The sequence below is a fragment of the Marmota marmota genome, unplaced genomic scaffold, assembly GCF_001458135.2.
Source record: "Marmota marmota marmota unplaced genomic scaffold, marMar, whole genome shotgun sequence".
In the NCBI taxonomy this organism is placed as follows: domain Eukaryota; kingdom Metazoa; phylum Chordata; class Mammalia; order Rodentia; family Sciuridae; genus Marmota; species Marmota marmota.
In genome coordinates this window covers 67,185,886-67,206,851 of record NW_026000174.1, presented here as the reverse complement: position 1 = coordinate 67,206,851, position 20,966 = coordinate 67,185,886, and the positions used below count along the sequence as shown (strand labels likewise).

General features: G+C 40.4%; 1 protein-coding gene, 1 long non-coding RNA gene and 1 other non-coding gene across 3 annotated transcripts; 1 reads left to right on the top strand and 2 right to left on the bottom strand.

Annotated features, from left to right (window-relative positions):
- The first annotated feature begins 1,268 nt into the window (after window positions 1-1,268).
- Majin (membrane anchored junction protein) lies at window positions 1,269-20,205 on the top strand. The gene is made up of 11 exons (XM_015478221.2): window positions 1,269-1,288; window positions 2,778-2,895; window positions 6,631-6,676; window positions 10,159-10,234; window positions 10,415-10,540; window positions 11,344-11,375; window positions 11,947-12,038; window positions 13,555-13,618; window positions 17,961-18,033; window positions 19,128-19,236; window positions 19,854-20,205. The coding sequence occupies exons 2-11, from the start codon at window positions 2,795-2,797 to the stop codon at window positions 19,897-19,899; spliced, it is 765 nt and encodes a 254-aa protein (XP_015333707.2). The 5' UTR covers window positions 1,269-1,288; window positions 2,778-2,794; the 3' UTR covers window positions 19,900-20,205.
- On the bottom strand, window positions 2,716-9,237 carry LOC125612151. The gene is made up of 4 exons (XR_007342492.1): window positions 8,849-9,237; window positions 5,383-5,399; window positions 5,342-5,343; window positions 2,716-2,726 (listed from the first exon to the last, which is right to left on the bottom strand). It is a non-coding gene; the product is annotated as an uncharacterized LOC125612151 (long non-coding RNA).
- LOC125612174 lies at window positions 8,840-8,973 on the bottom strand. Its single transcript, XR_007342515.1, has one exon. It is a non-coding gene; the product is annotated as a small nucleolar RNA SNORA72 (small nucleolar RNA).
- Window positions 20,206-20,966: the final 761 nt, after the last annotated feature.

Below are 20,966 nucleotides of genomic sequence, written 5' to 3'. Positions count from 1 at the left end.
ACTTCCTTATTGGGTAACCTATGTGCTAAGTACTTCAGTGAGCAATTATACATGCATTATTTTATTAGTTATCCTTATCACCCTACATTGTGAAGAAACAGAATAGTTCTTTTGAAAATGGAGCTTGAAGACAAAAAATGTGAATATAAGAGTTTACATTCCAAATTATAATTCTATGAACCATTCATCAGAAAAGTTCATATTTTGTTTCAATATCTCTGTCCAGAATGAATTTACATGGGATCGTCCTTAGTCATGAGTGTGAACAGGTTGTAGATTAAAATGACAACATGATAGGTTGTAATGGGAAAATGCAGAGACCAGAAGGGTTGACAATCTTGAGGGACTATTCCTGGGTCCGTACTGGATTATGTGACTTTGTGGAAGTTGTTACTTTCATTTTTTTTTCCCCTTGATACCAGGAATTGAACTCAGGGTCACTTTACCACTGAGCTACATCCCCAGCCCTTTTTTAATTTTTATTTTGAGACCAGGTCTTACTGAATTGCCAAGGCTGGCCTCAAACTTGCAATCCTTCTGCCTCAGCCTCTCAAGTAATGGATTATAGGTGTGCATCACCATGCCTGGCTCTGTGTGTCTTTTAAATCTAATACTTGAGTATTTTCTTTCTTTTTTTTTTTTTAAGATTTTTTAGAGTTGATGAATCTTCATCTTTTTTTAAAAAAAAAGTGAGAGAGAGATAATTTTTAAACATTTATTTTTTAGTTTTCGGCGGACACAACATCTTTGTTTGTATGGGGTGCTGAGGATCGAACCTGGGCAGCACACATGCCAGGCGAGCGCGCTACTGCTTGAGCCACATCCCCAGCCCAATACTTGTGTATTTTCAAGGAAAGGTTCTAGGCTGGGATCTGTCAGATTTTTGCACTGAGGTTAAAGCTAATCAACTTTGCTTTCTTGGATTCACTTTTCTTGTAAAGCATTCAGAAAGAAACTCTTCAAATCTATCATAATAGCTGGTATTTTATATTATACTCCGGAATTTGTGGAGTAGCTGCTTACCACATTATCTTATTTAATTCCTTCAACAGTCCAGGGGTAGGTGCAATTCCCATTGTAGATGTAGAAACTAAGAAATGAAAAGACTAATTGATTTGCTAATGACTAATGAGGGGCAAAAGTAGAACTTAAGCCTTGGTCTTCCAATTTTAAATCTTATGTCTTTTGCACCATCCCATTCTTCTATAATTTCTCTTCATTTACTTAAAAGCCATCATGATTTGTGGTCACCTAAAAATGGGTCTAGAATCTGACCTTTTTCTGCAAGGTAATATCAACTCATTACTGGGACATAATGTCACTATGGCTACAGTAAAAAATGTTGGAAAATAATCCTGTGAAATCTTTGAACCATTACTACTATGTTGTTGTTTTGGATTATGCTGTCTAATCTTTATTTTCACATGAGGTAATTAGCGTGTGCTGTTTGTTTCTGAAGTGGGCAGCCAGCAATTAACAGGAACAGGCCCCAGCTAGAAGTAGGTTGTTTTTTCTTCTTTCAAACAGCCAGCTATGGTGTGTAGCACGTGACATTTCCTCTCTAGATTGTCACATCCAGCAAATGTTCTTCATTTCTTTTGCTCTGATGCCCCCAGGCCCCAGGTGACTACATCTTAGAAGAACTCTGAATAACAGGGCTAAAATTCTGTGGCAGCAACTAAGTCTCACCAGGTGGCTCCCTGCCTACTACATAGAAAACTCATTTGGCACCAAAACTATATCAAATCTAGATTTGAGCTCCTGCTATACCCTGGACAAAGGGCATCAGCAAGTTTTTTTCTTAGGATATAAACAATATTTCCACTCCAGCGACTTTGGACTTGGCATCAACTACTTTTTAGTTTTGACTGCAATTTTAGTCTAAATAGTCTCATGAATTCTGGCTCCACTCTCCTTTCATTCTAATCCCACAGAGCCGAGATCAGACCCTGGAGTCTCTCCTTACTGGCAACCCAGACTTAAACTTTGGAAACTATGGGAAATTCCATTCTTTGGGCCCAAAGATCTGCTGACTTCAACATACAAGAGTTTTCCCTGCAAAGTAGAAATGACATTAGGGTAATATGAAAGGAAGAATAATGGAAATAGTCCTTTATGTGTGAATGATCTTTTACTACTTGCAAAATTATTTTGTTTATTAACTTGTTTTTCCTCCTAATATTCCCCAGATATTCCACTGGCAGAGTAGTTAATGGATCTATACTTAAGTCTGAATCCAGATTCCAATATTCATAGCTATGTGCTGGTCACTTCAACTCTCAGTGCCTCAGTTTCCTCATTTATCAAACTTAGACTACTTAGCTCATAATTTTTTTGTGAAGATGAAATAAGATAATATATACAGCAATTAGAATAGGGCATGGCAAAAGTTGTTAGCTGGGTACAGTGGTACATTCCTATAATCTCAGCTCCTTGGGAGGCTGAGGTGTGAGGATTGCTTGAGCCCAGGGAGTTCAGGGCAGCCTGGACAATATAGTGAACCCCTGACTTTTAAAAACAAAGAAAAAAAGTCATTGTTGTTTGTTGTTGTGTAAGAAAACCAAGGCTCAGAGAAATTAAAGGGGTCACTGGATCTGAGATTCAAACTCAGATTCATCTTACATTGTACCTATTCTGTTTACTCTATCTCAGCTCTCTCTGAAATCAATACCTTGTGTTGTATACAGGTAGCTTTGATCCTTTAGAATTCCAGACCTCTTTCTCTACTCATTATATTTTCCCTTTTAATAATTCTCTAATATTTCTACTTCATTTAGGCTACCATTTGGAAGCAATGAGTTTAAAACCTTTTACCTACCCATTTCCAGAGACGAGGTTTCTTCACGCAGGACCCAACGTGTACAAATTCAAAATCAGATATGGCAACAGCATCAGGTAATTTTCAAGATAGGAGGTTAGCCTGTGTAAGCCCAAATTAGTATATTCTTCCAGGCTCATCCCCTCTTTGTCTTCATTCTGTTCAGGAGACTGCCGTCCAGTCCAGTTGTTGGATTAGCATATTATAGGATTCTCTGTTATGGTTTGGATCTAATAAAAAGTACCTAACTGAGTAAAAGGCAACCCACAGCATGGAAAAAAATATTTGCAAATCATATATCTGATCAGGGTTTAATATTCAAAATATATAGAGAACACTTACAACTAAACAACAGAAAAATAAACAATCCAACTAGAAAACAGACAATGGGCTTGAATAGGCATTTCTCCAAAGAAGATATACAAATGGCCAGCAGCTTATGAAAAGATACCCAATATCATTAATCAGTAGGGAAATACATATCAAAACCACAATATACCTGCCAGCATGGCTGAAAAAAAAAAAAAGCAGAAGGTAACACTGTTGGCAAAGATGTGAAGAAATTTGGAACCCTTGTAAATTGCTGGTGGGAATGTAAAATGGTGCAGCTGCTATAGAAAACAGATTGGCAGTTTATCAAAAATTTAAAACATAATTACCATATGACCAGCAATTATATTCCTAGAATTGAAAACAGAGACTCGTATAACTTGTACAATGATGCTCATAGCAGCATTGGTCACAGTAGCCAGAAGGTGGAAACAACCCAAGTGTCCATCAGTGAATAAATGAATAAAAAAATTTAAAAAATGGTATATATGCACAATGGATTATCTGTAGTCCATAAAAAGAAATTGCAAAAAAGAATGAAGTTGTGATATACGTATAAGGAGGATAATTTTTTGAAGCATATGTTAAGTGAAAAAAAAGTCAATCACAAAAGGACAAATATTGTATGATTCCATTTGTATGAAATGGAAATTCAGAGACAGAAAGTAGATTAGAGGACATGGGGGCTGAGAGGAGGGAAGAATGGAGACTTAATGCTTGAGCAGTGTTTCTGCTTGGGATGATAGAAAATTTTGGAAATAGTAGTGATGGTCATACTGTTTCCGAAAGCTCAATCTTTGTCCCCAGTGCCAATCCAATAACAAGGATACATTTTTTTTAAACATTTATTCTCCAGATGTAGGTGGACACAATACCTTTATTTTTATGTATTGCTGAAGATCGAACCCAGTGCCTCACGCATGCTAAGCAAGCGCTCTACCACTGAGCCACAATCCCAGTCCCAAGGATACAGTTTTGAGAAAAAGGAAGAAGAAGATTTATTGCTTTGCTAGTAAAGGAGAAACACAGGGACTCCTGTCCCAAAGGTTGTGATTCTGCCCATCAGCAGGAACAGGGGGCTTTTAAAGAGGTGACTCAAAGGTTATATTCCACACTTTCTCTGTGGGAGTTGTAATTCACTTGTTAATTTGGGAGATAGTCATTTCTGATATCTTCTGGTGCCATCCCCCAAATCTGGATTACTTCATTCCTGTGGTGGGTGTGTACTCTGGGACAGATAACTCTACTTGGGATGGGGAAAAAGGTAATCTTATCTCCCTTGAGATTAGGGAGGGGGAGAGATTAGGGAGGAGAGGGGAGAGAGGAAGAGAAAGAAATGTCTATTTTTAAAATAAATTGCAGGGGCAGGGCAGCAGGGACTATATTCAAAGCATAAAATGGACCACTGTTACAATACCACATTGTAGAAGTGATACCAGTGAGTTATATGCTTCAAAATGAACAAATGGTAAATTTGTTAAATGTATTAATTTTAAAATGATATATCCATGAAGTTTTCATGTGTTTTTATTTTAAAATATTTTCTAAAGTGAAAAAAAAATGGTGAGAAGATTGGCATCATTTTACATTTCTGCAAATATATTAGTGTCTGAGACTGTTAGCTGCATTACCATATCTACTTCCACATTCAGTCTGTTGCATTGTTTTTGTTTTTGTTGATATTTAAAAAAAAAAGACCAACTCATAAATTTGTAGTTGGGAAAGGTAGGTAGAAACATAATAATAGCCCTTTCAAATCATCATAGATATTCTTCTTTGATCCTACATCTAAACTTGATTGAGTTGGGGTATATAGCATGCACAGGGCTCTGGGTTCCATCCCCAGCATCACAAAACAAAAACAAAAACATGGACAAGTGGTAGTTTGTGGTTTTTTCAAATGGTAGGGTATTTTTCCCCCTAATGTTAGTTGCAATGTGAAATCTGAAATTATAACAGTGAACTTTTTGAACTCTTATGTTAAAATCCATTGGCCTATCTTGTTTTTGTTTTTTTAATGAATGTTGTGTTTAGCATGATATTGTAATATGATGAATTCCATTGGTCATTTGGTATTTTTTAAAATATTTTTTTAGTTTTAGATGGACATAATAGCTTTATTTTATTTGTTTATTTTTCTGTTGTGCTGGGGATCAAACCCAGTGCCTCGCGCAAGCAAGGCAAGTGCTCTACCACTGAACCACAACCCCGGCCCCTAGAAAGTTTTGATTCACCGACCTCCTCAGATCTTCTAAAAGTTGACACGTTTCATTATATAATATAAAAAAAATTAATGTCACTACCAATCTTATCAGATTGACACTGTCAAACTTACAATGGTGAATAGAAGTTTTCCAAAATTCAAAATTTCTCTTGAGAGCCCCAGATATACCATTGACAACAAATACTGTCAGTTGTTTCCCTTGAGTTGACATACTCACTTTATTCATTTTTGAGAAAATGTCTATCAAACTCCCAAGTCTGAATAACAACCATAGTTTGTTTGTTAGCTGATCATTCAAGTAAAATATAATTTCATGGAAAAAGCAGCTCATTCAGTTTGACAACTTAAAGAATCACATGAGTGCTTTTCCTCAAGTCAGCCATTATATATTGAACCTGGTATATTCTGGTAAGCAAAAGAAAAACTTTATGCATACTTCCTGTGTTATCACATAACATGTTTTAAAAGATACTGTCATGTACTGTGTATGTCAAAAAGCTAAAAGAAGTTATTTTGAATGTTTTCTCTATAAATAAATGATAAATGAAGAGATGGATATGTTTACTCTGATTTAAACACTGTACAACCCATACATGTATCAAAATGTCACATGGAACCCCATAAATAAGTACAATTTTTGTTTTTATATATCAGCTAAAATAAATTTATATAAGTTTGAAGATAAAAAAAGAGATGTAGTCAAGGGTTGAGGTTTTCTATAATTATTTTTTATTGCTTTCTCAAGGGTATTATATGAAACTGGATTTTTTTCTCCCATGTGGCAGTAATAATTACTGTGATTGCTGGTACAGCTTAGTGCAGTTAGCTAGATTTGTGCCAAGGCACCAGCAGTTTTGTCACTGTTGCTTTTGCATTAATGTACGAATGAAAAATTGTAAAGGCAAATAACATTTTAGTAGTAGTATAAAAGTAGATTTGCTCTTAGACACGCCTCAAAAAGTTTTTGAGGACCCCTAGGGTCCCCCCAAACCACACTTGGAGGGCAACTGGACTAATGAATTATTAGCTGTCACAGCAGGGATTTCAGATCTCGGCAGGTCAACCGAGAAGACATTTTGGTACTTTTTACCATGCTCAGACCACACCACCTAGGTGATCATTTCTTCCCCCTGAGCAACAGCCTCAGCACACACAACTGTTATGTATTCATGTCTCTTCAGCTATTTAAAGAGTAGACCAAAATCTGTTCTTGCCAGAGCTTTCCTTGTTAGTCATCATTTATCTGTTTACCTTCTAGAGGAGAAGAGATAGAAAATAAGGACGTCATCATCCAGGAGCTGGAGGTGAGGAAAGAAGCAGACAACTTCTGGGAAAGTTATTCTTTCCACCAAGGATACATCCACATCCAGACTTCTAATTATTTCCTACAAACTGAGTCACAAACTCCACTTGGTAACTTGGCTTCTCCTCCTACGTTTCCTCTGCAAAGAAACTTTACTGTTTTTCTAGGAAAATTTAAAGCCCATATCCTTTCTCAATTCTAGTTGAATTGTCAGCACCTTTGAGGCTGAGAGTTACTTTGTTTCCACCAGAGTTCCCAGACACACACACACCCTTTTGTGGGGGCTGGCACATAGAAGACTTCAGGAGCCCTTCCACCTTCCAGGACTCTGGGAAACCTCATCCCAACCACTGCCTGGTACTTGACGTCCAGGAAATTCAACTGTAAATACATAGATAAGGTTGCTGTCTTTATTTTAATTAGAAACATTTGCAGTTGCTTTATTCCCATTTCATTTTCATTCCTTTTCTACCCAGCTCCTCTAGTTTTAGGCTTTCCAGCCAAAAGACAACTGAGCAGGTGGGCAGTTTTGTAAATTGGTGAAAGCATTGGATGAGTTGGAATTCTGGGGGCTTTAGAGTCTAGTCCTGGTTTAGTCACTTTATTAGTGTGTGACCCTTGGCAGATCATTTGCCAATCTGGATTCCAATTGCCTCATCTGTAAAACAAGAGGTCAGAACTCATTTATCCTCTTCTAACTTCACAACTCAGGGATTTAGGACAAGTGACTTACTAAGATGTACTTCCACATTGCAAAGAATTATAATTTATTAAATGCACTTTACCACAGAACTCCAAGAAAGCATATCTTTAAGTCATAGCCTTAAAAGTTCCTGTGGCTCTCAAGCTACATGTTAAAAGATACATTAGGATTTTACAAGGCCTCAAGGACATCATTATAAATAACAGTTATTTCCATATAGAACCGTGAAATTTTTCTGCTTTTTAAAATTCTGAGCAGAGCAAACTTTATGTTACTTTGCTTCAATTAATTTGGACAGAGAAAAGCTCAAGACAGCATAGTGGGTGGAGGGAGCACAGACTTGAGAACCTGAATTTGAAATCTAGTTGTTCTATTCAAACATAGGTATGTGACTTGAGGCAAGTTACTTACTCTTTCTAAGTCTGTTCCCTTACCTATCAAATAAGGTTAATAAGTGATGCCTATTTTCAAGATTGTGGTAAGGATTAGGAATAGATGTATGCAGTGCCTACCAGTAGCCCTATAAGTAGTAGCCAGAGAGTATTTACATATATTTCTATATTGTATTAAGAATTTCAGGGGGGGCTGGAGATGTGGCTCAAGTGGTAGTGCGCTCGCCTGGCATACGTGCGGCCTGGGTTTGATCCTCAGCACCACATACAAATAAAGATGTTGTGTCCGCCGAAAACTAAAAAATAAATATTACAAATTCTCTCTCTCTCTCTCTCTCTCTCTCTTTAAAAAAAAAAAAAAGAATTTCAGGGGGCTGGAGTTGTGGCTTAGTGGTACAGCACTTGCCTGGCATGGTGAGGCCCTGGGTTTGATCCTTTAGCACCACATATAAATAAATAAAAGATCTATTGTCATCTATTGTCAAATAAAAGATGTACTAAAAAACGTAAAACAAAACACTTTTTTTCAAGGTGCTTTTTACATCTTCTCTTTGTCTTACTTTCATTAGTTTGGGGGCAGTGTTATCACTGTCTTGCATTCATTTATTTATTGTCAACGAATATTTATTGAGAGGTGATCTAGTCTAATGGTTAAGAGTGTGAGCTCTGAAGCCCTGCTGCTTGGGCTTAGATCCTGGCTCCATCATTTCCAACTGGCTAAATCTTTTTTTTGTTTGTTTGTTTTTAAAACACACCCTGCCAAGTTTTATTAAAGAAAAATTTTACACATTTTACTTTTCACCAGTCTGTTCTGGTATGCTTCTAATGATATCAGAATCACCTAGAAAATAAAAACAGTAATTTTACAATACATTTAATGGCAACTGGTAGTAAGAAAATTTCTGTATTTTGTTTACATGTTCTTTTAGACAAGTCTGCAACTTAGTATTGATTATTTGCAAGTTACCCCACTAGCTGTACTATCATTTTTCAAAAGGTGGATCAAGATAATGTAGAATCATAGTCATAGTATGGTCATACAAAATGATCATATTGTAAATCAGATTGGGTTTATCACCAGCACTTATAAAACCAGACCCAGGGAAAGAACTAGGTCTGGGGACACCATGCATGGCCTTAATATAGCAAATGTTTAGCCTGCCCTGATTATTACAAAAATCAGAACAGCGAGAATATTTGCAGACCAACTGGTAAATCTTGAATAAGTGTTTTTCACCTCTCTTTATCTCTGTTTCTTTATCTGCAAAATGGGAATAATAGAGCTGCCTATCTCATAGAGAGTTTATGAGTGTTAAGTTGATACATATATATAAACAATCACTTGCCATAGTAATTATTGAATAAAATTAGCTGTTATAAGCAAGACACCATGCTCCTACAGAGAATACAAAGATAAACAACAACAGTTTCTTTCTTTTGGGGGATGAGGGGGTACCAGAGATTGAATCCAGGGGCACTTAACCACTGAGCCACATCCCGAGTCTTTTATATATATATTTTTTTTGAGGCAGGGTCTCACTAAGTTGCTTAGAGCCTTGCTAAGTTGCTGAGGCTGGCTTTGAACTTGTGAGCCTTCTGCCTCAGCCTCCCAAGTCACTGGGATTATATGTGTGCATTACTGAGCCCAGCCAATGACACAGTTTCTTACTTCTGAGAGCCCAAACAGGAGGAAAATGAGGTTTGGAGAGGTGAAATGACAGAGCTGGAACTAAAATTCACTTTTTTCCTGTAGAAATCCAGCAGTCTTTTTATAATATCCAAGTGTTTAATTAGCATAAACTAATAATCACCGTTAACTAGAAACTAATCAATTAAGATTTAAAGAGAGTAGAAGAAAAGGTTTGATTTAAGCAGAAGCAAAATAACTATATATTGATAAATATTGGTATTATTCATTTGCATATCCATTTGTTAAGAACTTGTTCTGCATCACCTCCTATGGTAGACACCGGAGAAGGGATGCTAAGATAAATCAGTTGTGTATTCAACTTCAATTAGATCTCCCTTAAGGAAAATAAAATGTGTGTATGATGTATGTGAAATGTAATAGAGGCCCCAGGCTAATTACTGTGAAGTTTGGGACAACAGTTAATTACAACTTGAGAAAGCTTTCTGGAGGAGATAACTTTTGAACTGTACCTTACAAGAAAGGTAGGATAAGGACAGGTGTACTGATGGGTAGAGAGCCCATTTCAGGCAGAGGGAACAGGAAAAGGACAGAAGTGGAGAGACAGAAGGCACATTTAGGGAATAGAAAATAGTTCAGTTTTGTTAGAAGACAGGGTATGTGAGAAGCAGTGAAAAATATAAATGGAAAGATTGGATGAGATTTGACAGTATTGAAGTCATTTCACATATCTTTTTCAGGATTCCATCCGTGCAGTCTTGGGAAACTTGGACAATCTGCAGCCCTTTGTTACAGAACACTTCATTGTGTTTCCCTGTATCCTTTCTTTTCTGGCTATCATGAGCTATAGCTCCCATTGTAGATTCCAGTGGAAACAATAGAATCATATGCAGTTTGGAGGGTGGGTCATGGAAAGGGGTGGGGAATCTAGTCCCTAAAGTAGTCCTCAGGGAATGCAGCTGTCATCTGTCCTCACTCCTCAGCACCATTTCCCAGATAAAAGCAAGTGGGAGAGAGTTTCCCACCTGAAATTCAAACATGGAGAAATCATCTTGATCCCCTACCCTTTTGTTTTCACTCTATATGTGGAGATGAAATGGTTTCAAGAAAACCTGTCACCTGGTAAGTAGCATGAGAGGACTGAGGGTGGCAGAGAAGAAAGCCATTAGCAGTACAAGCTGAATATGGTGAAAGGGTCTGCCAGACTGGGCCCCAACTGCCTTGAAGAAGCCGGGATCACGTTCTCCAAAGCCTGGTTCAGATCCATGGCTTTTGATACTTAATAGCTGTATGACCTTTGATCAATTAGTCTTTCTGTGCCTCCTTTGTGAAATGGTGAAGAAAAATACTAGTACCACTTCACGAGTTGTTAAAAAGATTGACGATATAAATACTGATAGGTGGAATATACAAAGTCAGACTCAATAGAAGATAAGTCTTCTATAAACACTTTCTTAACTTTTGAGTATCCAGTGACTCACCTTAGTGATGTCTTAAAGGTATCTCCCAGTTTTTAATCTCTGAGGGCCATGGCTAATTTTATTTATTGAGGGACAAGAAAACACGTGCTAGTGTGTTTTAAAAAGGGTGCAAAGGCCTTGCTTCAAGTATCTCTCTAATTCATTTGTCATTGATGCCTAAAGTCACAGTTTTTCTTTTATAATGAGGATTATCCCCTTTTAAGTGATATATCTTTAAAATATAATGTGAATCAAACCCATTTCAACTTGTAGATGACAATCCTTCTGGAGTAGTGGAGGATGAGAATTTGAAGATACTGTTTCTAGGGAAAGTGGTACCAGGTGGAAGGGAGAAGGGTACATGGGGAGGTTTTGTCTGGGGCCAATTCTGAGAAATAAATAGTAGCCAGAAATTTAGGCAAAACAAGTTTTGATCCATTATGACATTTAAATTTCCTATTGTAGGGAAACCAATAAATGACACTCCTCTTGGATTGGTAAGTTTGCCCTTTTTGTACAAAATTAAAATCACTGTAATCACCTCCCATTTTCCCCAAAGTGCTGCTTTTGACTTCCTCAGACTTTGCTGATTGGTCACTGCCTGGGTCCCATCAGAATTGTAGGCAGGAGACCCTATATGTCCCCTTGGCTAGATTTCAGAGACCATGTCTCTAACAGAACATCTATCTATCTTTGCTACAAAGCTGTTGATAAAAGTTGCCTTTGAAGGCTGAGACTATAGCTCAGTGGTAGAGCACTTGCCTAACATGCAGCCCTGGGTTCCATCCCCAGCATTATCAAAAAAATAAAGTTGCCTTTGGCAAGTTAAAGATGGGGACCTCCTGGGCCTGGAGTTGTGGCTCAGCAGTAGAGCGTTTGTCTAGCACATGCGGGGTGCTGGGTTTGATCCTCAGCACCCACATAAAAATAAATAAAATAAAGGTGCATTGTGTCCAAATAAAAAATATTAAAAAAAAAAAAAGATGGGGAGCGCCCTTCCATGATACCCTCTTGAATGTGAGACACTCTGGAAAAGGAGGCTCACAGAAATCTGGTTCTTCCCTGAAGCTTCTAACTGAGAAGAGAGCAGCAGGAGCCTCCATGAGGAAACGAGGACTTGTGGAAGAGCCAAGCTCCCCCAGCAGGACAGGGCTGCACAGGTCAGTGGCAGGGTCTGGGAGGCTGACTCCTCCTAGGCAGGCTTTGCCACCTGGGCTGTAGTGGGTTCTGTTCTTGGGCAAATCACTTTCTTTTGGGAGGTTTCAATAGTACCTGCCTATTCCAGTGAGTGGGCTAAGGAAAGGAAGCGAGTTGATATTTATGATGTAATTTGAACGCATTCCCTTTCTCAGTAAAGTAGGATTGTTCTGTCCAAGATGAAGGCTGAGAGGAAATACAATTGGATCTGTAGAACTGACTTCAATGCAGTCAGTATATAACCAAAAGCTTGGTCCTCGTCCTTGACACCAATCCAGTAATGAAAACAAGGTCTTGAGAAAAAGGAAAAAGAAGGTTTATTGCTTTGTTAACAAAAGAGAAACACAGGGGATTTCCTCTTCCAAAGGCTGTGATTCTGCCCATCCTCAGGAACAGGGGACTTTTAAAGAGGTGACTCAGAAAAAATGAGATTAGGGAGGAGAGATCAGGAAGGAGAAGATCAGGGAGAAGAAAATTGGGGAAAAAGAAAAAAAAAAACATGTAAGTTTCAAGTAAACCCCTGTTACAAGTGAATGCTTACTATGGCAGCATTATAGAAGGCCCAGTCGAAGGGCATGAAATTATGAAGTCAGAACATTATCCAAAAACAAAAAGAGAGAATAAAATAAAATATAATTATTCTGTTTTACTTAGTGAGCAGCAAGCTCTTAGAACCTTAAAGATAGTCCAGAGAGAAATATAAATGCTTGCAAAAGGGTTTATATCAATTATTAGGGTGAGTATCAATTATTAGGTGAAGTATCAATTATTACATATCACTTGTTGGTGGAATGTTGAGTACATCAGTTATGAGGTGGAATGTTGAAGTTGCTATTGTGAAGGCTACTTATGATCATTTAATTCTCAGGGATAAAAGGAGTCTGTAAGATAGTTTGGTCTTCCTTATTAGCATCCCAGAGAGGCCTGCTGGAATAGTCCAAGGTGTGGTTTGCTGCCCAGCCCACAGTGCTTTCACCCGGGTTCAAAGAAAGCAGTTGCTCTTTTCCTGGGACCATGTGGGTTCCTAGAATAGACCACAAAGGAGCTGCCCTGTGCCTTCCAGGTGTACACGTTGGAAGAGCAGAGCTAAGAGTTCCTTTCCAACCTAGGGCGATGTGAGGGTACTCGAGGGAATGAAGCTTTGCTGTGTTCCATTTGAATGAATTTTCCACAGAGATGAGGCCTCAGATTTTCCCTTTCTCTGGGTTTTGATGCTCAATCAAGTATCTCAGAATCTAAAAACCTACTGTCAGTCACATTTTCCCTTTTTCAAACCTCATATCCTTAAGTGTCTCAAATGGGATTCTACTGTGAATTAAAACAGCACCCAAAGAAAATTTGGCCACACAATTTTTCCTGCCAGCCAGGAGTGGTATAAAAATAGCCAACCTGCTGAAATATTCATTTGGGCCACATTTGCTAGAATGTGGTAATGTTGTCACTGCCAGTAACATTTTCTGGGCTTTTTCCCCCACTCAGGGCCAAGATAGGGACTTCTAGTCAAGAAAGCAGCAAAAAGAAGCCCCATATGGAAACCAGGAAGGTGAGCACCAAAATGGAGGCTTTGAGGTTCCTGGCTGCTCCCGCTCTTCTGCAGGGCAAGTTTCCTGTTACTGCAGATGGAACTGACTGAGCGCATTCTCAGGTTTCACTGTCTGCAGAACAACTTTCAGCGATTTCCCCCTTGCCACAACCCATCCCCAAAGTGGCTGCATAATATACATGTGGATGAATCCTTTTGTTAAAACATCTCTCTTCTTAGCTTAGAAAGCAGCTGCTTGTACTTTCCTGTTGAAGTAAGAAAATAGGTCTGTATTAAATAGAGGTGGAATCCAGGGTAGAACTTTCTCTTTAGAAAACTTTTTGCTTTCATCTACACTGGAGTCTGAGTCTGGGCATGTCTAATTTTAACAGATGAGCTAGACATTTATCAGCATTGGAAATTGGTAAGAGAAAATCTCTGAAGCAGTGATGTGCTGGCCCCTGACCATTTGGTTTGATTCTACTTATGGAGTCTGTTCCCAATTTGAATATTCATATATCTGCTTCTCCTCCATTTCAAGGCTTTTTTCTCATAATAGTCTCTAAAGTAGTGCCCATTTTTTAAAATATTATTTTTAGTTGTTGATGGACTTTATTTTATTCATTTTTTATATGCAGTGCTGAGAATCAAACCCAGTGCCTCACACATGTGAGGCAAGTACTTTACCACTGAGCCACAACCCCAGCCCTAAAGCAGTGCCTTTTTACATTTCTTTCCCTCTTTAAATAGCTATTAGCTGTTATACCTGCCTTATAGATCTTTCCTCTTTTCTTTTCACTTCATGTGTCCAAAGTAGCTCTGACCCTAAGTTTCCAAACACTACCAACTCATTTCCTTCACCTTCCCAGGACCTATAACATGATCAGCTATTGAGCACATGTGCATGAATTCAACGAATTTTCATTGTGTCTGCTGTGTGCCAAGTGCCAGGAATATCGTGTGCTCCCCTAAAAACACCAGCAGTGTCAGGCCAGGCGGATAGTTACTTATAGATAGGCCATGTGCAGGGGAAAAGGAAGCACAGGGTACAAAGAGAACACAAAGTTACCATGAAGGAAGGGTTTCCAGAGGAGCTCAGAGGAACTGAAAGAGCTCTGGCTGAGAGAGAAGAGTGCAGGTGTTTGGTGACTGCAGCCAGCCCACCTCGAGCTTAGAACACAGGACCAGAAATGTTACTGGACAGGCCAGCAGGATCATGGAAGGCTTTGAGGTCACCTTCAAGATCACAAGAATTTCCTAAAACCTTTTTCTTTTTTTTTAAGTACTGGAGATTGCGCCCAGGGGTGCTCTATCACTAAGCTACAGCCCCAGTCCTTTTTACTTTTTATTATGAGACTGTTTCTTGCTACATTACCCAGGCTGGCCTGAAACTTGTGATTCTCCTGCCTCAGCCTCTTGAGTAGCTGGGATTATAGATGTGCAACTCCCTAAAATTTTTTTTTAATATTTTAGTTGCAGATGGACACAATATCTTTATTTTGTTTATTTATTTTTATGTGGTGCTGAGGATCGAATACAGTGGCTCACACATGCAAGGCAAGTACTCAACCACTGAGCTACAGCCCCAGCCCTCCCTAAAACATTTTTTTTTTTTAAGAAAGAGTGAGAGAGAGTGAGAAAGAGGGAGAGAGAGAGAGAATTTTAATATTTATTTTTTAGTATTTGGCAGACACAACATCTTTGTCTGTATGTGGTGCTGAGGATCGAACCCGGGCCGCACGCATGCCAGGCGAGCGCGCTACCACTTGAGCCACATCCCCAGCCCCCCTAAAACATTTTTAAAAGAAATTTTCTTCCTTTCTGCAGTACTGGGAATTGAACCTGGGTCTCACACTGAGATATAAACCCTCATCCTGCAATTTACATTTCTAAACCATTATTCTGTCTCCTGTTTGCAAGATATTATATTATGTTATGTGCTAGAGCACATACAAACACATGTAAAACCTGGCTTCTTCTCTCCAGGAGTTTATAATGTGTATCGGGGAGGGTTCTAGCCCTCTGCCTCTGGGGGTCCAGGACAAGCCCCAGTTGTGCCATAGCCAAGTGGCCCACTGAGTGACTTTGGGAAGAAAGTCGCCCCCCTCTTTACTTCCCATCCTTTCTAGAGGTAAAAGGAAAAAGGAAAGAAAAAAAGAAAAGAAAGAAATGAGAAAGTACAAGAAGAGTACATGAAGCTCTGGGGAACAAAGACACTTTATACAACCAAGATAATTATTATTAAAGGAACGTTTCCCTCACTCCCTACCCTTCGTACCTTCCTATTCTTAGTTTGACACATCATCTCCCTCAAGAACTGTACCCACAGCTTCTTACTCAACATAATTACCTTTTCAACCTGATTCTGGGTTTAGAAAAAAACTGAGTAAAAGAAGCATGTTTATTGATTTTGACTCAAAGCCCAAAGACAGCCTCCATCACAGACCCTGTTCCCAGGGAGAGGATTTCTCCTAAATTAAAATGATCACAGTGACTCTCAGTGTAAGTCAGTTGAGCTGGAAAAATTGAATTTGTGCCTATGTCCAATGCTTGATATTTTCTCTCGCCTCTGGGGGAAGTTAGGGTACAGGATCTCAGCCAGTGCAGCCTGTGCATGCCTAAACACATTGGGAACCTGCACAGGGAGAGCTTAGCTGAATACAACAATTATCTCATGAACGGTGCTTTGGATTTTGGGAAGAATAAGCAGGAAAGGTAGATCCCTTCCCTTTGCTCCTTCAGACCCTACACCTAGAGACCCAGACGTTGGAAGGACAAAAAAAAGGTGGAAGTGGGGGTGTGGATAAACATAGAAATGGCCTAGAAGTGAAACGGACTGGTGCTCATAGCTTGTTTCCCCCTCCACTGAAGCCACTTCTCAACAGATCCAACCCTGGACATATAGAGGTTCAGCATGCTGTTCTGCTGGAGGTCCCTGATGAAACCCTCAGTCTCCTTCAGGCTGTTTTTTCTCTCTTACAACTTTGCCTGGGAAAACCTCCCTCAAGATCACAAAGGAGCTCACAAAGGCCTCTGTCTTGTCCTCACAAGTCTTGTCTCCCTGGCTTGGAGCAGACTCTACCTCTGTCCCCAGGCCTTTGCCCTCTGGACCCTGTATCAGCCCTAATAGATGCCACTCTACTGGGGCTACTCCATATAGCAAAATTGAAGCTCCAGAGCATCGTTTCATCAAACTTGTAAGAATTATTTCCTCAAGCCAGAAACCAGAGCCAGGCCCTCTAAATCCTGTCACCACTCTGTCTAGAAAAAGTAAGAATGGTCTATGTCCTTTCTTTCTAGAGTTCCCTGTCACTTTTTGGGGAATATGACTTAGGGGGCTGCCACTATGGACTATATTTGAGGGGTTTGTGAAGAATCTCACCTCATAAAGATCTATTGTTCTAACCTGAAGTTTATGGTTGGGGTGGGGGGCCAGTCCTGCATGTCCTGAGGTCTTCCCTGAGCCTACCTCCCTGAGCCCATTCTGCTCTAGAATTCACAGTGTCACAGCTCAAGAACATGGGCTCTGCTGGACTCTCTCAGACACATTCCCAAAGAAAATATATGCACCATGTTTCTGACTCTCAGGGTGTTTACTTAGAAATGCTGTGGTCCTGGAAACAGGTTGTAGAATGTCTTCTTCAGAGTGCAGAGGAATTCCTATCAGGCTGTGGCACATGGAGAAAGATTGCACTGTATTGTGCTGGCTGCTAAAGCCATCACCTGTTTCTGCCGGGCCTGGCACTAGTCATGCTGATTGCATTTACTCTTTATTGGTACTGTGCCCTTTACATCATGTCCCTGTCCAGAGTGCTGTGCTCTCACTGTCCAGATCCTCACCCCCAAGATGAGAATCCCGCTCATCCATGCAGGCCCCATCCAGACGTCACTCTCCCTATGAAGCCTTGACAACCGCTACCCACTCTGCTCATGTCCTCCCCAGCAACCAGGCCACTCTAGAGACTCATGGGGTAGCTTCAGCATACTGTCTTGTGGCAAATGGTTTATGGGTCAGTTTTATCTGACAGTTATACAGTTCTCCAAGGTAATGGTAAGGTTGTCCTGGTTTCTGAAGCCTCGATATTGTGTCAGTAATAGTGGGAACTCTCCACAGTAGGGAACAGTAAGGTAAGCCCAGCTTGGCTTGTTATCAGCTCTTAAATTTTGTGGTTTTAGACAGACAATGGTTAGGGAGCTGAAATGAAAAAGGACAGTCCTATAGCAGGGAGTCTCAGACCTGCCTGGGCAGCCAGAAGCCAGGCCCCGGTGCTGATGTGAAATCAGTTCATCAGAAAATAGCAAGTCAGATCACCAGCCATATAGGAGTAAAACTTAGGACTTTTCTTGGTCTTCTTTTTACCAGAACAAGGAAAGAAAACCCCAGCAGGAATGGCAGGCGAACCTAGATTCTGATACCGCTGATGCCCAGGAACAGGGTAGGTTCTGGGAAGTTCATATTTACCTTCCTTTAATCAATGTCCTACCCTTCTAGTGCTCTGAGTTTGTGCACATTCCGTGTGGTGTTCCTCTCACCCTTAGAGGCACCAGTGATTGTCCTCCAGTGGGACTGACTTGGAGTAACAGGATCCTCCTCCCAGCTCCCGACGAAGGTGTGAGGGAGGCAATAATGTGTGCTCTTCCTCTGCTTCTTTCTTTCCATCTTTCTTTTTTTTTTTCAAGTTATGGATGGACACAATACCTTAATTTTATTTGTTTGTTTGTTTGTTTTATGTGGTGCTGAGGATTGAACCCAGTGCCTCACACATGCTAGGCAAGTGATTTACCACTGAGCCCCATCCCCAGCCCCCTTCTTCTGCTTCTGATAGTGAAGTTGCAGTTCCAAAGTGTTTCTTTTTAAAATTTTTTTTTGTAGTTGTAGATGGACAACATGCCTTTATTATATTTGTTTATTGTGGTGCTAAGGATCGAACCCAGGGCCTCTCACATGCTAGGCAAATGCTCTGCCACTGAGCCACAACCCCAGCCCCTCCAAATGTTTCAGAATAAGGTGGGAAGTGTTATGGAAAAGTTGGAAGAGATGTATCTCCTTTTTCTGTGCAACTGGAGAACCATCTTGGGGAGCTCTTTCTCCCTTCCCCCTCAGGTATTAGTATTAACACTGAGGGCACAGACCGGGGCTCTGCAAGACCTGGGAATGCATATGGAGGTGTTGCCCTTCCGACTTGCTGATCCTTCGCCCAGCATGATGATTCAGTGTGGACTGTAGTTATCCTAGAAGCAGGATATAATGCGAGTGAGTTACTTGGCAAGTTGTCATTCTCTGTGAAAACATACCAGCCGTGGTGGATAGCTGGGGAGTTGAGCTGGGTAAATATCTGTGGAGCCTGGCTTTGAAAATACTTCAAGGTCAGACTAGCATCTTATTGAGCTGAGATGAAATTGGAAAGGTCAGAGCAAATAATTCACCTGGTTTTAAAGAAATCCTGGCACGAGGCTGTTCTGTTTCCTAATCGCGTGAAAGTAGCCCATGGACCAATATGTTTTTCCTGCCTGAGTGTTTTCTTTACAGGTTCTAAAAAGGAACAGAGTCTGCCAGGGCCAGTTGTCCCACCATTACAGCAAAACAACCCACCTCCACCTAAAGAGCTAGGAACCAGTGGCTTCTTTGGGTTTCTAAGGTAAGGAGGACTTCTTTCCTGCCATCAGACTGAGATCCAGCATCCAAGCAGTGGTCTAGCTCCAGAGCTGCCTCATTGAGTCTTTCCGGGGAAATGAGAGTAAAAACAGATGACTTGCAGAAGTGTCTCAGTGATCTCCAGGATAGATTGTGGAAATGAGATTGAGGACGTGGGCCCTAACTGGGAATTTAATACCATCTCATTCATTTTTGTGCACCTCACCCCCATTCTAATGTACTAAGAATAAGGCCTGGCTTCACAGACCTTGCTTGAATAGAGACTATTCATGTTTTATGGGGCCATTCAGATAATACAGTTTCCAAAACATTTCTATCCTTCCCTCTGAACCTAGGTTGTCTTCAGAGTCTTTTTTGTGGAGAACAGTTAGCAAATCCCTCCCTGTCTAGGGTTCAGCCATCCCTTTGCAATTCTTTTTCCTTTATTTCTCCCTTCTTCGTGTAATTAATTTAGCTACCTTCTCAAATGCTGTTCTGGACCTGAATTTCCATTCAGTGATTCCCCAGAGCAAAATGCCCTGGCTAATGAGTCATTAATGGGAACTGGGGAGAAGGGAAGGAGATCTCTAGTCTCAGCCTACTCTGCTCTTGTTCCTGCAGCACTGTCTTCCCATTTCGATATTTCTTCAGAAAGAACAGCCAGTGAGCCTTCCAGACTCAGCAGCAGGGAGAAGCTCCTCTCTAACAGCTCCTCCAGAGCTGTTCCTCCTCCGACTGCATCTTAGCAACACCTCAGTTGTGGGGATGATGGCCCCTATCTGAGCCCTCTTGTGGGTTTTTCTTGTCCTTCATCCCTTATAATTTTTTTTTCTTTAGTTAAGACATCAAGGAAAAAAATGGGGCTTTCTAAAATACTATGATATAAGAAGTTCAGTGCCCTGAGGTTCCAGTGTAGGTCCTTTGCCTCCAGCACTTAAGATCCTAATGCCAATAAATTATTCATGAAGAGCTATTGATTGCATTTGGTGAAGCAGATTAAGAGAACAAACTTCTCTCAAGATGCAGAGAAGCAATGCATGAAACTTGCCCTGGACCCCTGCTGCTGGCTACAGGATGACGTTGGATGGAGGAGTCTTACCTGATTCCAAACCTTAAGCTCCACTGCCAGGGGTTAGGGAATGAGGTTGTGCAAAACTCACTGTCTGGAACCCTGCTGCCCCAAAAGAAAGGATCTCTTTCCCAACTAAGTTGGGCCCCAAGGAATAGCCTCTCCACAGATAAAATGCTTCCCACCTGTCTATCCCTGTGGTGCCTTGTTGTTAGCACAAATTAGTTTATCAGATTAATTGGAAGCCAGTCCAGGTAGGGCCCCTGGTAAAGGCAAGGCTACACATATACTGTCTCCAACCAACCGGCCAGTCTGGGACAGTTTAGACTTGGGTGACCTCAGAGAACCAAAACAACTGATGGAAATCTAAGGAAACTCATTTTAGCTCAGAACAAAAGAGTCACTTTTTAACTCTTAGAGATGTCCAGTATGACAGGGCTGGGGATGTGGCTCAATGGTTGAGTGCCCCTGAGTTCAATCCCCAGTACCACAAAAAAAGAAAGAAAAGGCGGGGCGGGGCAGGGGTCCAGTATGAGAATGGGCTACCTTGTGAGGTAATGAGCCCTTTCACCTGGAGTCATTAAACAGCTAATTATCTGTCACATGCCTGAGGGTTGCTACACTGTGTGGGAGAGTAGGAGCATAGGAGCAGGACTGTTGAGGTC

What these genes read in the sequence shown, in the direction of transcription:
- Majin (XM_015478221.2), top strand. Translation starts at nt 2,795, where the DNA reads ATGAGTTTAAAACCTTTTACCTACCCATTTCCAGAGACGAGGTTTCTT. An exon ending in ACACTTCATTGTGTTTCCCT is followed by an intron (nt 10,235 to 10,414) that starts GTATCCTTTCTT and finishes ACCATTTCCCAG; the next exon opens with ATAAAAGCAAGTGGGAGAGA. An exon ending in CCCATATGGAAACCAGGAAG is followed by an intron (nt 13,619 to 17,960) that starts GTGAGCACCAAA and finishes TCTTTTTACCAG; the next exon opens with AACAAGGAAAGAAAACCCCA.